The sequence below is a fragment of the Oxyura jamaicensis genome, chromosome 5 (genome assembly GCF_011077185.1).
Source record: "Oxyura jamaicensis isolate SHBP4307 breed ruddy duck chromosome 5, BPBGC_Ojam_1.0, whole genome shotgun sequence".
Lineage (NCBI taxonomy): Eukaryota > Metazoa > Chordata > Aves > Anseriformes > Anatidae > Oxyura > Oxyura jamaicensis.
The window spans coordinates 26,485,903-26,501,673 of record NC_048897.1 but is presented as its reverse complement, the minus strand read 5'-3'; the positions used below and the strand labels follow the sequence as shown (position 1 = coordinate 26,501,673).

Sequence of the window (15,771 nt, the reverse complement as noted above, 5' to 3'; positions counted from 1 at the left end):
ATCCAGAGAGGTCTTGTTCTCTCAGGTGCATGCCAGCCGACCTCTGAGCCTGCAAGGCAGGTAGCCAGGCTGGGGGGAACCCAGCAGTTACAAATCCAGCATTAATGAGAATACCCTGATGCTGTGAGAGGGGCACAACAAGCCAGCAGATGCCCAAACCGACCAGCAACACAGCCCAAGGCAACCCAGGGACGTACCTGAAAAGCTTTTTCAAATGTGTCTGACTGAGAGTGTTTCAGGCAGGGAGGGTGGAGAAATCCTTCCTATGCTAAATCTGGAAGCAACGTGAGAAGCTCAGGTTAGAGATGCGAACAATCATCAGCAGCAACAGTTTTTGGTGCAGAGGTTTTCTTCCGAACCAGATCTGGGGGTTTTCATTTTCCCTTAATTTGGATTCACCTTTTTCAATGCACTGCCGTGAAAACCAGACCAATGGGGCTGAACTCTGCCTGTGCACAGCGTGCTGGGCAGGGACACTAGGGCACGCTGGGTGCAGCACGTGCAGACTGAGAAATGCTAATGGGGTGATGTTAATTCCACAGCCAGGAGGATGCTGCCTCACCTGGCCATCTGCTTCGGCATAGCAAGCAGGGTCGTGGTACTTACCGGGTTCAACGCTGGTGTGAGGAGGTTCTTTTTCACGGACATAAACAAGACACTCAACAGCAAGTATCTTTACTGAATGAATTTATTGGTTTTTGAACTAAAGTTGCTCACAGTTATTTAACAAGGGATACATCAGATTTTTTGTCCATTTTAAACCATTAAATAATGTCAGTTTGTGTCTGTATATGTGTGTGTGCGCGCGTGTGTGTCTTCAAAGTACAAAATAGGAAGGATAACAAGAGGTATTGCTTTCATTTATTCTTATATCTTGTGTAAGTAATCCCCTTCCTGCTTGTACCACATGAGTTTTGCTGATATAGGTATTTTTAAATTATTATTTTGTATTGAAATCCCAGCCTTTTGTAGAGGTACAATGTAACAGAAGCATCAAAATCTATACACAAGGGAAGAGAAAAGAGGGAAAAGAAGGACGGGGGTGATGGGAGGGGAGCTTGGAGGAGAAGTAGAGAGAGGGTGGAGGCAGGAAAGACAACGAAAGCAAAAGAGACTAATTTACAGCAATGTCATGCAATTAAAACTGCCCCCCTCTCCTGCACCCTTGCCTCCCCCCCTCCCCAGCCATCACCCCCTGGTGTCTGACATGCACACAGCAATACGAGAGAAAAGGTTCAGAATAGGGAAAATAAATAAATAAATAAATAAAACAATAAAATAAAATAAATCCCTCCCATTTGGGGGAATGGGGAAACGGGGCCAAAGTCAAAGGTCTTTGCCCCACTTGTGTCTTTAAAAATTCTTTTTAATCTTCAAACCTATGTACAAGTAAAACTGGTCCAAGAAGGGGAAAAATGATAAAAAAAACCAACAACGACAACAACAACAAAAAAGAACTCATCCAACATTATCATTAAAAAAAATAACCTTGCGATACAACATACACCCATAGGAACCCAACGAGCAGCAATCGAAGGTCATAAAAGAGCTGAACACTAATGCTAAGCCTACATTCTTAAAATCTCAGTCAAGAAGTACTTCTCACTGTGTTTTGTCTTCCACGCGTAAAACCACGTTCTTTTGTTTGTTTAACCTTTGAGCTTGGGCCAGAATAAGTTACACTTGGTCACGTAACTCTTGAGGAGGAGGAAAAAAGGCAGCAATTCTTCTTTCTCAAAGTCACAAGATGAACACTTACGGGGTATCTGTGTCTTTTTTCCCCCTCCTCCACAAAATAAATAAGAATCAATGTTGCCTCTACACAGTTATTAAACAGAAGATATATCTAACAGCTTATTTTTTTAAATATATATATATGTATATATAAATAACCAAGACCTAGTAACTGAAACACAAAAAAGGTCCCCATCCACCCAATCCCACCCTCCTCCCCTTCAAACAAAAACAAAAAAAAACAACAAAAACAAACAAAAAAAACAAAACAACAAAACAGCAAAACAAAACAAAACTTTATAAAAATATCTTGCAGTAATTTTTAAAGTTTACAGTAGCTTCGTGATTAAGTCTCCCATTGCCCTGACTCCACCTTGTCTTGCTCGGATGAACTAAGTGCCAGTGATTTGCACACACACACACACAGGAAATAAAACCCAAGATAAGTCTCTTTTCTTCCTCCTCTTCATCTTCTTTTTTCTTTTCTTTTTTTTCTTTTTTTTTTTTTTTTTTTTAGAAAAAAATCACCCAAGCCAACAAATGAAATCGGTAACTTAAAGAAATAATAATACTGATATCAATGCAGCACTAGCAACACAACAATTGCCTCTAAATGCAGGGTGTGGTGGAGGATCCAGCTGGTGGAAGAAGGTCCCAGCACGGTGGCACAGTGGCAGGGAGCTGACAGATGGGGAGGAAGGTGTCGAAGGAGGAACAGCAGTAGCAGCAGCGGCAACTGTGCCTGGTGGTGGGAGAGACAGTCCTTGGCAGAGTCGTGTCCCTCTTCTTTGCTACCAGAAGTTGCCTTTTCCCTAAGTTTTAATGTTTCGTTTGTATGTGTTTATTCATTTAACCCCCTCTCCCTCCTAAGTTTATTCCTTTCCCCTTCCAGCAGGTCAAAAAGCAAAATGATACAGTATAAAAAAAAATATTCTGTCTATATATATATGTATGTATGTATGTATATTTATATGAAAATATACACACATATATACATGTATATATAAAAAAGAGGACAAAAGAAAAGGAGAAAGTGGTGGGGAGAAAAAGAAGGTTAAGAAAATCCTGTGATGAAGCTCCCCAATTTTGTCTTGGTTCAACGCTTAGTTTTGAGTTGCTCCTGGCTGGTTTCTGATGAGAACGCGCTCTGGATTCACAAAACACTGTGCTCCCGCTACCCCTTCTCCTTCCCCGCACCCTCCCCTCCGGGCTGTGTTCACCTGCGCGGACAGAAGTTGCCAAGGGTAAAGGTTTCACTCCAACAATTTGCAACCTCCTTTCAGCCCAGACTGTGCAATCCCATAACTGAGCAGATCTCTCTTGTGGAGCACCAAAAAAGAAAAAAGAGAGAAAAAAAAAAAAGGCGTGCATTGGGGAGGTGTTTGGGGAGAAGTGGGGGAGAAACCCACTTCCCGAAGGGAGAGGGGAGGCTGGGAACCTCAAACAGGACTGGTCCTTGGACAGTCTACATCGGTTGCCTTCCGTCAACAAGTGTCCGCAGAGCACAGAAGGTGAAGCCGTGGCTGACATGTTAACTTTTCGGGATAATTCCTGGTAGCAGAGCGGAAACAAGTGGTGTCGTCAGAAACACAGAGAGAGCATGAACAGAACAAGAAACAAACCAAAAGAAAACAAAAAATAAAAAAAAATCAGGAAGGAGAAAAAAGAAAAACATTCAAAAAAAGGGAGGAAAAAAAAAAAAAAACAATCAAAAAAAACACAACCCAAGATCTGTCGAACTGGGTTTGTCATCTGTGCTACCTTTTCTTTTCTTTCTTTTCTTTTCATTCTTTCGTTCGTTTGTTTTTGTGTTTGTTTCTGAGATATATATTATATATCATATATAAATATATATATGTATATATATACAGTCATTCCTTCATACAAAATTTGTCTATAGACAGTTTTGTACTGTTGTGGCAAGGTATATACATCCTTCTAGTTTAGAGGCTAGCTTGCTAAGGAATATTCTTTCATTCTTTCTTGCTTTTTTGTTTTTGTTTTTGATTTTTTTTCTAAGTTATTTAATTTTTATGTGTTTATTTAAGGTTGGTCTTGTAGGCCGACTGATGAGACCATCTTTGCCTTGTCTTTGCCAGCAGGGTACTTATTGTCTCCTCTAGACCCATAGTCATTAGAACCGGAATCGCTCCGCTTGCTGTTTGCGCTATGCTTGGTTGGCGTGCCGGGGGGATGGCTCACCTGCCCGTTCTTCTCGTCTGAAAAAAGTTGTTTAATTACGTCAAAGAAGTTACTCAATGGGCTGCCTGGGTACACAAAACAGAGGAGACAAAAAAAGAAAGAAAGAAAGGAAGAAAGAAAAAAAACGAGAGGGAAAGAGAGAAAAAGAGGAGAGAAAGAGAGAGAACAAACAAACAAATGAACAATGGGGCTTTTAACGAGAAGAACATGATGAGGAGATCCAGAGCCACGTGCGTGGGGGTGTGTGGGGGATGAAGACAATGAGTAGGAAGAGGAAGAGTGTTTAGGATGGGACACCTACAGAAATAAAGAGGCTGGGAACACAAAGCACCCAGGTGGTAGGTACCGGTTTTCTCCTGAGAGGGTGTGTACAGCTGTCTCACCTAGCAGGAGGACACAGTACCATGCTGAAATATTTCAGTCTACTTGGAGTCATTTGGCCACTCCGCAATGAGACGTCAGTGAATGTAATGCTGAGTACAGGCAAATCCCCTCTCAGTGCTGCTGTTACGTTTTTGTAATGTGGTCACCAATTGATGCCTTGCTTTGCAGCCCTGGTAAGTTCTCTGGATGCACTGGGCATTATGCTTTTCTTGCTTGCTTTCTGTTTCGTTATGAGTATCTGCTTGCTCACCTTTCAGACACTAAGCCTGAAGTGCCTGAGTCCTCTAAGGGAGAAAATATGTGAAAAATGAGAGATGGCTGACATGATGACTTCCATCTGTATGTGTGATTTATGGTTTGTGCTTGCAAGCCTCTAAGCAAATTCACAACCTTCTTACAACAGGCACCTCAAAATGAAGATACTGAATGCTATGTAGAAGCAGACTTTTCTGGCTGTAAATATTTCTGGGACCTGCTAGGGTCAAGAACTACTTCCTCACTGTCCTGAATTTATGCTCTCGCTACAATACAGCCTCCACAACACTGACATGGCTTTCAGTGGAGCTAGGAGCCACAGAAGGGTGCAGGGTTTCATGCTGGTGGAAAAGGTATCTCATTAAGCCAGCCACTGGAGCAGGCTGCAGTCTTAACATGGGTCGGGCACCGTGCACATCAGAATACAATCTTTCATGCCATTTGGAAAAGTCTCTTTGCCCACCATTGCACCTTCTGATCAAATCCAAGATTCACTTTACCAATGCCACTCGCCACTGTGGAGCGTGACGCATCACAGACCCACCTCCAGGGGCCAAAAGGAACAGACAGACCCTGGACTGAATGCAGTGAGTCTTCTTCTAAAGCCCTTTGAATGCAGGCATCTGAGACCTCTCAATTCACAAAACACAAATGGTATGTAAGGAGCCTTCGTGTACTTGACTAACAGCTATGTGCTGGGTTTAATTATGCAGCTCCAGGGCAATTACATGCAACACCTTGACTGGTGAGAGCCAGACAGTTGATAGTCTTCATTTAATTCCTGTCTGCCATGCATCCAATGCAGTGAAAGACCCAGCTGTGTCTCAGCATGAGTGGTATCAACCCAGCAACAGTCCACGGAGGTTTCACAACACAACAGCTTGGGTTGAGGCTGTACAGCAGTTCTTTTCTCATGCCCACTGTAGTAGTGGCTACACTGCTGTGCCACTGTATTTTTGGACCTCCAGGCAGCAGCAGTGCGGTGTTTGTCTAGTCCTGTGTAAGAGGATGTGTGGAAGGTCATACCCAAGGAAAGGTTCTGTGAAGCTACTGAAGGAAATGGACCAGCTACTATCATAAAGGTAGCCCTTGTAAGGCGTTTCTAGTCCCTTGTAATTTTCCTGGATTGGGGGGATTAATCCTGACCAGACATCTGAGGGGTCACAATAAATGCTCTGGACATGGATGTAGAAAGGGCTGGTTCTTATCTGACCTACACCATACAGGTGATGACTGTGACCATTAAAACCCCATGGTGTTTTTCTCAATATTGGCACTGTTGGCTCCATTGTTCTAACAAATACAAATCAGCTCATTTACATCCCACCTAAGTAATTTCGTTCTCTGGCTCCCAGAAGGAAACAGGCTCCTTGTTTCTGCCTTGCAGTGATGCGGCATGCTGTGAGGAGTGGGGCCTTCCTTCCCTGAGATGGCAACATTCAGTTCAGAGCAAAGAGGTTTCTGCGTAGCAGAGAGCACCCCTTATTCAGTTAGTGGACACTGGTGGCTTAGTAATATTCTATTTCCTTTCACTTTTATTACACACACAGGCAAATCAATTACTACAGCAGGCAAATACTGTCTCTGTGTGGTAACTTTTCTGAAGAGCTTGTTGAGTGCTGTCTTACTCTCTAATGGAAGATACTAGACAGACATCAACTGTTCTTATGCAAAGAAAGTACAATATGTAGGATTTGTGCCCTGCAAAACAGAACGTGTTACTTTTTTTTCTGCCCCATGCTAGCCAGGTAGTTGTTGCTTTCTTCTGTGTGGTAACAGGCACTGAGAGAAACCACATGGTTGGCATATAGAGTGAAGGATCTCAGTCTTTCTTATCTAATGCATTCCTTGTCTTCCTGTACTTGCAGTTTTGTGTTTAACTTACTGCTGGCCCTGGTTCTGTCTGTGCATTCAATTATACCCATGCCTCAAGCAAATGGCTGTTAGTTTCTGGAAGGGCATCATTCAGCTAACAGACTGAAGCCTTAGAGATGGGCCTGAACAAACAGCCAGGCAACACATGTATCTCAATTTCTGGCTACGATAGGAAAAGCTATCAAACTCTCAGCCATTTCTGGGTCAGAACTCGGTGAGCTCCACCTGCCTCTTTCCACGTGCATGCAAATGCTTTGGAAAGGAGATATCTCTTCCAGATCTATCATGTCTAATTCAAACTTTTCACTAAGCCTCTCTAAAACTGTATAAGGTTTGTGGGTGCATGCTCTGCTCAGACGCTTTTCTATCTACTCAGACTCATTTCTACTTCTTTTAAGTGAATACTCTTTTTCAGTGAAAAAGAAAAGCAAACACTCAGCCTTGAATGCAAGAATGTGGGCAAATCTGGCTCTTATGTGGCTTTGGACCTCTCATCTTCATAAGCAAATGAAGTCAGCAGAGAGAATGAAAAAGAGCACTGAAAAAAATGCTGGAGAGGGAAAGACTGCTAGGTTGGGAGAAAAGGGAGGGGAGTATCTCCAATTATTCAGCTGAGCAGTTTATTCAACAAGCTTAGAGGGAAAGAAGAGGGCAGAGTAAGCAGTGCTCTGCAGGAATTGGGGAAATTTTACTTTTCACGTAGACAGGAACAGCAGACAAAAGTACAACTTGCAAGAATGGAGCAATAAAACATTTTAAAAATTGTATGTAAATATCTTGTACTTGATGATTTCCAATACAGGATTTTTAATCATCCTATTAAAATATGCAGCCCCTGTTTCATCCACCCTTTCTCCTCCCAATGCCCTACTGGCTTTCAAGTGCTTGGAGATTTACTGCAGCAGGAGTATTTAACAGTCTGCTTTTCTTTGCCTGTATCTCTACTGGATTCCTCACAATCAGCATTTTCAGGTAAAATTTTAATGGGAGGTAAGAAATCCTTAGGGATATTTAAAGAGAGCTACTGAAAAACAAAATAGGCCATTTCACTAACCCTTTCCTTTCTTTGCCTTTTGTAGTATCTGGCCCCGTAATTAAATACTTGGTAATAATACTTTCCTATTTTGCAGTCAAGAAAGAACTGATCCTATGCCAAGCACTACAGACAATCACGGCATTGATGTTATCTCCAGGACAGCTTGTTAGCCCACTCTTGGGCTGGTCCAGATATTGGTCTTTGAATAGACAAAGAGTCCTCACATTTCTCTCTGGGGATATGTAAACACAGGGCAGCTATGCTGGAAGCATGAAAATGGTGAGTGGTGTTGCTCCTCTTAGTTCTCAGTTCCCTTTGGGCTTATACGGCCAGTAAAACAAGACCTGAAAATGCAGGCGATGATGGATTAGAATAGCTTTTTCAGCAATCTTCCACTGCTAGCATTCAGTGCAAAGTATGTGACAGGCTCCTACACCTGCGAGTCCATCTGGGGGCCTCAAAGAGGCTGCCTCTCTTATTTCAGAAAGTGAGATGACATCCCATTTCCTCTGGACAGGGATGAAGGTTTGGCTCACTGATTCTTCAAAACTTCCCTGGCATTTCATGCATCCGTAACTAAGGTCTTCTTTCCCCTTGAGAGCAAACGTTCATCAACACAGAGCAAAGAAGGCGTGAAGGGCAGCAAGGGTGAGAAACTGCAAGAAGGATCAGAGGCAGGAGGGGAGGTTCAGAGCATTAGGTTTATATCTGTTAGGAGGAGATGGATATGTGCATTTTTGAGTTAGCCCAAGGAGCTGGATGCTGCAGGATGGGGAAGGGGAATGAGTTTGAAAACAAGCACTGAAGCTTATGAAAGGGTCATGTATTGAAGGGACACTAAAGAAACAGATTTATGGAGAAGGTACTGGTTTGTGGCACCTGTGTGCAGCTCTGCCATGGCCAAATATCTCAAAAGGAGTCAAAATTGTGAATGTATTTGAATACAACAGGCACTAAAAGGAAGAAGTAGGGCTGGGAACAGACACAGAGGTAAAAGGAAGCTGGGCAGATGGCTTGTGTCAGCCCTCAGAGTACTCTGTATCTCATTTGCTGTTCCTAAGAAGTCTGGTGACATTGACTTAGCCCCAGTGGTGTCACACGAAGTTGAAGTGACAGAGCCAGGTTAAGAGAGGAAAGAGAGAAGGAGGTGACTCACTCGAAGCACCAGGAGTGGCACTAGGAGAGGGTGCATCTGCTCTGACCTTGCAAAGACCTTCTGAGTCCTCCAGAGGAAACTAACAGGAGGTGGTGAACAAGCAGCTTCAGGACAACCTTGGAGGCTTCAGTCCCTGACTGGAGCCTGCTGTTCTGTAACATTTTAAGACAGTCAGATAAGGACTTGGTCTTGTTTTCATTCAAGCAAATGGCAACATTCCCACTGCCTTAGTGGAAGCAAACCCTGAGGCAATTTCTTGTCCTGTGAAACCCTCTCTCTCACACCCGTAACAACTTTTAATGCATTAATCCTGTGGTGCTGACCACAAAGTTGCACAAAGCAAATATGCCATCTGTGAGATTAGTATCCTGTGCCTTTCTGTTCTGTATAGCCTGACAAATTTTGAGTTTCTGCATTTTTAGCTTAGGTTTTGAGAGAAAATGAATGGAAAAACATAGGTCTCAACTGGAAACAGAAAGAGACACTTTGTCAACCTGACTTCCCATATTTCTTTTCATGTTGCTTTCACATCCTTTCTGCCTGCCTTCTGCCCTTGTTATTTTTGTTTGTTTGTTTGTTTGTTTGTTTGTTTGTTTTTTTCTTTTTTTTTTTTTTTCATCTCTAGCTTGCTATTTATGTCAATAGCAGCCAAGGTCTCAGTGAATAATGTAGCAAAAATCTGACTCCTTCCACATAATGCATTGAAACATTCTGTTGATGAGTGATAATCCAGTCCTTTTCAACCCCATTTGCTACTTTGACAGAATTCTAGGCCCCTTTTTTAAGACTAGACACTTTCTGTCTGTTTTCTGTTGGCAGAGTCACTTTGCCTTCAATACCAGAAGATTTAAAATAGAGAACCCACTCCAGAAATATTTGCAATGAAAGGGATATTAGAGAGGTAAAAGTGGCCTACTCCTCTTCATTTAATTACAATCTTATGTAGGGGTCTTTCTTCAGACTAAGGAGTCCCTGGCCTTGGCATTGTACAAATGCAAATCAGAAAGAGGCCTCATGGAGCTTGCTCACTATCAAAGAAGATGATAAAGAAAACTTTTGCTCAACTTGTTTAAGCTAAATTGGATATACGAGGTCTTCCTCTAGACTGGAGAAGGGTGACTGAAAGGCAGTTGTGATGTCTTGCTGGAGGCTATCACACAGAACTTCCTAATCTGTGAACCCATCCTACCCTACTTGAAGTGAGCTGAAGGAACTGCTGAAATCCCAAGACTGGTACTTCTCTAAAAATATAGGAAGTCAGAAAAGCTTTTCAGGAGACAAGTATGTGGTTTCATATTTGCTAGATTTTTAAACTGTCACACAACAGATTGACCAAAACAAGTTCTCCCATTTATTTTTTCCCCAGTAAGTTATATATTTGGACAGTTGTTTTGATTTTATTTTGGTTTAGGATTAGAAAATGGAGGCAGACTGACAGCCCACAGAATAACTTGAGTTTCTTAGCAGGACACCTGAACTGTAACTGGGCAAGACTACTTCCAAATGAAAGAACAGAGCTTATTTTCCAGAGTCCTTGGACTCTGTAAAAATGCCAGCTGATAACAGTGTTTGCAGAAACAGACTGCTGGTAGGAACTACTCCACTTATCACACACTGTTAGCACAGCTGTCCATGCTACCAGCAGGTGGGAACTTTCAGTGGCTACACATCTGGGCAGATCTGAACAACCAACCTGACATTCATATGCCCTATAACCCATCCTTGTTCCTACTCCCCTAAAATATCCCTTCTCCTGTGCAGGAGGTAGTCCCAGTACTTGGAATTAGCCAGATGCATCCAGATGCCCATTCTGCCTCTGTCTCACACATGTTTCTTTTCTCTCTCTCTCAGAGAAAATTCAGCCTCTCCTGTCACGGGCAATGTAACTGAGACGGGAACCTCTTGGGTGATTGAGTTAGAGGATGGTGAACATGGCCAGCAAAGACCCAAATAAATGAGGCATATTCCATTCCTGCTATCTTCTGCAGAGCTAAGACATGAGTAATTAATTGGAAAACAAACATGTCCGTTACTGATGAATTGGTCTGGCCACGCCAGCACCACCACATAACTTTCAAAAGAGGAGACATGATGATGGAGAAGAGGGAATCGTGGTCATTTGGACAGCTGGTGGCACTGAAAGAGCAGGCAACGACAGTGCCGTGATGAAGAGATGTTAAATTTTCTTGTGGAATCACACTGTTCTGGCAAATTGGTTGGTAATGGAGTCAGCCCAAGAATTCCTTGTATGTCTGTCCTTTTACAAAGATCTGTCTGCACAAGTGTGTGATGAGAGAGTAAGATGACAACTTATACTCACAAAGCCACAGTAGATGACAGTATTGCTGCTACCCATTCTCTTAAAGACTTCTGCTGTTTCATTTAATTTTTTGTTCCATATATTGTCAGAAATGTATTGGCACTTAATAATATGACTTTTTTCCTTTCCTGCTAGAGGGATGTTTATGTGTGATCGTAGGGGCTTTAAGTTCTCTGACCTGTTCCTAAGGAGAGAAATGAACTGTGTATGCTGGTGAAATGTTAATTCCTAATTTCCTCTGAATCAACCCCTTCAAAATATGATTTAACTTTCAGGGGAGGCCATTGCAAATTCAGCTTAGTACAGCAAGGAAATATTCACGTGGAGTATTCTGAAGCACCACCTGCCTTAAGTACTGTTATCTTAAGAGAGAAGTGTGCTTTCTGCAATAGGTATTATTACAGAGAAAGAGGAAAATATCTTGTATTGGACAGCAAAAATCTGGCCACAGTGTCAAAACAGAAACTGATATATAACAAATAGCTTAATATATCTGGATACATCTTTAGTGCCAAGTTGCCATCTTTATTGCTACCTTCTTCTATAGAGCAAAATATGAATTATGAGTCGGAAAAGAAGTGTGTCCCAAACACAACACAAGAATGAGGAGATACAGCTACAGTGTGGAGGGAATCAGGCACCCATTTGGATAGCAAATAACTGAGAAACTTGGCTTGAACTCTTTGGAAACTCTGAATTATCTTACTTATGATCCACATATTATGATTGAATATGTGATCTTTCACATATTCAGGTGAAATGAAGGTGGATTTCTTAATTTGATCTCTCATTTGGGTGTCAATTTATACCCATATCCATCAAGAATCAGCCATGCTCAGAAAGACCGGTAGTAAGCACATTTTTCACAAATGGTAATAAAGAGAATATTGTTCTGACAACCTCACAGTGTAGCAAAGGTGAGGATAGTTTTTTTCCTGCAGGTCTCTGTATCAGTGTTTCTGCCATCCATTATGACTTTACGAATGCAAATCACCCATCTCCTCTTCCATCAAAGATCAAAAGGCTATTCTGAAAGAAGCAGGGTTACTCTAACTGATGCTACTATGGATCACTTTTCTGAGAGCACCAAATCCAGACATTTGCTGCTGTTAGTAACACCATAAGTCTCTAAATTAGCAGTCACTAAGTTACATGCTGTAACTGCAACCCAAAGGTGGTGTGACCAGTTTTAAACTACAAAACCTTTCCTAATTTCTCAAGTAGCTTGGGGTAATATTGACCCTGCCTTGCATCTGTATGAATCAAACTGAGTTTGCAAGAAGGTAAGAAGAGAGAAGCCTTTACTACAAGTGTGCACAAAGGATGATTGCCCATAGGAGACAATGTCAGATGGCTCAGAATAGGAAGCTATGTCAATCTCCTAAATACTGGAACCAACAGATTTGAGTGAGATATACTGAAAATAAATGAAAGGCAAGTGAATTTTCCATGCTTCTGCTTTCATCAGCTCATTTTGGTGATAGCCATTGGTATACACAAGGATCTGTAAGGCTTTTCATTTAACTGAAGACAGTTTCAAACTGTGAACAGCAACAGAGGATATTTAAGCACGATGTCTTCTGACTAGTCTTTTCTCACAGGGTTATGGTCTGACACTCTGCAAGAAAGCATGTTTGTGCAGGGCCAAACACAATCACATGATTTGACTGGAGCTGCATTACTTACACATAATAACCTCTGATCATCACCCATGTTCTTGGGAGTGCCACTGATGTAACTGAAAACTTCCCTGAGAGTCATGAGGGATGGAAAGCAACAAGCAAATATTGCCTTACTTGGAAGTAAAACTCAGCCCCAGACAGCCACAGCAGGGAAACTGGAACGTTTACATGCTCCCTGGTAAGGGTTTTTCAGAAGATAACATGAAGAATGAGGCAAGCTTTTCTGAGCTTTCTGCCAGCAGCCAGTACCTTGGTGAAACATGCTTACTATAGCCTACAAAAAACTACAGATTGGTGGGAAAGGGAGCTAGTCAAGACTGTATAACAGCTTTACTACTGATTCAACCACCCAAACAAACTCTCAGCTCACGAACTAAAGGCCTTAAAGTCATTCAAGTTTGTAAAGACAGACTCTTTTGAACAAGGACTACTGAAATGGCATTGGGCTTCTGAGTGTTATATATCAGTGGCTCCAGATCCAACGTTCTCAATCTATAATGAGATTTGCTTTGTGGCTGAAGCTTGATGGCTTTCCAGTTTGAGTATTATTTTGGTTTTATTGTTTTTATTTTTTTATGTAAAGATTCAGGAGAACCTATTAGAACTGCATTGTTAATTATACAATCTATTCTTCAATGAGATAGACATAAATACCAGATTAGATGACAGTAAATAGTTCTCTCAATCCTGCCTCAAAAGAAACAGGTTCCAGCTCAGTCTGTTACAGCTGTGTTAAGTTTATAAGGTTTAATGGCCGCACATAAAATAGTAAAGCTTATTTGTCACTAAACTGATTTGGCTCTGAATACGCACAAGGGAAAGATCAGCTAAGCCGGAAGGTGTCACTTCTACTGACAATTTTCAGGTTACAGCTGCATTTTGAATGTAAAGAGCTTTTACAAGGCAAAGCTATTCTTATAAACAGATACTAAAAACTTCATGGAAATCAGTTTAGTCTTCCTGACGCTAGAAACGCCCCTTCCCCTGCTGACGTGGGTGGAAACTTAAAATATAATATTCCATCCCAATGTGCATTTCAATTTGATTATGAGCCAAATGTTTTTCTTCTCTAGTGAAATACTAAGAGTTGGCAGCAGTGTGTGCAGGTAGGACAGATACAGCAGCTGCTACGTCATTTGGACATTGGCAGCTCCTCTGACATACCTCTGCTGTTCAACAATAACTTGTTCAATGCTAATGGCTAGATGCAGAATCATTTCTCAGACTGATGACTACTACTAGCAGAAGATGAAATAACATTTAAAGGACTAAATAAATTTGCCTTGCTGTTAATTACAATGTTCAGTGTTTTATAGCGGGTGAAGAGACATTCCTCATTCCCACCACAGCTTTCACATGGCGAGCCAGGCATAATGCATCTCATTTGCTCTTCCTGCTCCAGTGTTAACTCTTGCACAAATGCTTTCCTATTCTCATTCCTAGAATGTGGAACAATGATGAGGTCAAAAAAATTCAGTGTAGTTTTTCTTACACTATTGGCTGCTACTAGATGAACGCTGACAACTCCACAGAGTGCTGCCTCTCCTCAAAGTCAGAGGACAGTTGCCAATACTATGTTAAATCCTGGCATCATTTCTCTTTATTTCCCTCACTGAATGTTGGGTGAGCTCCCCTGCACACAAAATAGCTCTTCACTCATATAGGAAGGTGGAGTTCAGCACAGTGAACGTCACCACTACCTCTGTTTTTTGTGAGCACACCAACAGGAATTTGATTCAAAGGAAGCAGCTCCATTAGACCCCAACACCTCTCATCTCTTCTCTGGATCTATGTATGTACTCTGTGCTGTAGCTGCCATAAAATAGTCTCCTGGCTGGCCTTCACTTTGTCCGTTTTGTCCCTTGTTGGGCGGATGCTGACACCGTGACAGCTGGAAGGCCTGCCTGAGCTGGGAGTGAACACTAATTCTCTGTTTAGAGAGTGGAGAGTACTGACTGGTTATCCGTGTAGCTCAATTAACTTGCAAGCAATCAGCAGAATCAGCATTTCAGTATTTTTGTACAATGTGAATGCCAGATAAGGCAAGAAATAAAGGCTTGAGGGAGAACAGATATTTGCTGTCTGATGCCTTCAAGAAGCTGCAGGTCTGCCTACAAATTATATAAGTCTTCATAAAGAAATCAGAAATGGTGTAAACCAGAAAACTCAAATAAGAAATCATATGAGCCCTTCTCAGAGAAAAGGAAAAAATCCTACGACCAAAGCTGCACTTTTAGGGAAAGAGATCATCTGAAATCAGGAAACGGGACAAATTCTGCTCTCAGTCACATGCACGTAAACCTAATATTATCTCCACTGTGACAGTTTTCCTTCATTGTTACAAAATGCAGAACAACTCCAGAAGAACTTCCCTCAGTATACAAAGAGGTGACGCAGGAGTCACAAGTGCAGCTGGAGAGCAGTACCAGTTCAGTGATCACTTCCTCAACAGCTTGTGTTCCCTTTCACAGAGATGTCTGAATTCAGCCTAGCTACCGGAATGGAACTCTAAAGAAAACAGATTTCTCTTGTACAGAACCTTTCTGTATAAGATAAAAGGAAATAGAAAAAAAAAAACCTCTCTTATAGTATTTGGGTATTTCCACTATTGTATTTGAAGGAGTCAGTAGAGGCACAGGTAATGAAAGAAAGAATACAGTCCGTGTGTGCGTAGAGGGGAGGGAAGGCGAGGGACAAGTTAGCCAAAATTCATGGAACCCCAAGCAAATTGAGATGTAAGTTTTGCAGGAAACTCCTTTTTTTCTCATTCCTAACAAAATTCTGAACCTCTAGTTGTTCACCATTCCTCCAGCTGGAAACACAATGTCCTTCCTCAAAACCACGACTGGAACTATGTCAATTTATACCAGCTAACTGTCTGGCAGATAATATACAGTGTGTCTTATGGAAGATTTAAGAGGGTCTTACCCCAAAGATACATGGGGAAGAAGGGCGTGGATGCAAAAGGGAATTAAATAACAGAGCAATCCTGTCTCAATAAATTGCAGGAGAACAAGGGAGACAGCAGCTAGCAGGGCAGCATTCACTGAAGAACCAAGAATCAAAGGCAGCAAGTAAACAACAACAACAACAAAACAGGAAAGAAAATCACTGGCCTGAGTGACGG

General features: G+C 41.8%; 1 protein-coding gene across 16 annotated transcripts in view; it reads right to left on the bottom strand.

Moving 5' to 3' along the window:
• Nucleotides 1-670: 670 nt before the first annotated feature.
• The window catches only part of BRSK2 (BR serine/threonine kinase 2), a 302,619-nt gene continuing 287,518 nt past the window's right edge, over nucleotides 671-15,771 (bottom strand). For 5 of the 16 annotated variants that reach the window (XM_035327416.1, XM_035327417.1, XM_035327421.1 and 2 more), the window contains 2 exons: nucleotides 3,937-4,001; nucleotides 671-3,285 (listed from right to left, as the gene is read on the bottom strand). In XM_035327416.1, the coding sequence (XP_035183307.1) occupies nucleotides 2,584-3,285; nucleotides 3,937-4,001 (767 nt within the window). In that variant the 3' untranslated portion in view covers nucleotides 671-2,583. Of the gene's footprint in view, nucleotides 3,286-3,535; nucleotides 4,002-15,771 lie in introns of those variants that run through there. The other 11 variants (XM_035327425.1, XM_035327428.1, XM_035327429.1 and 8 more) reach the window with 5 other exon arrangements.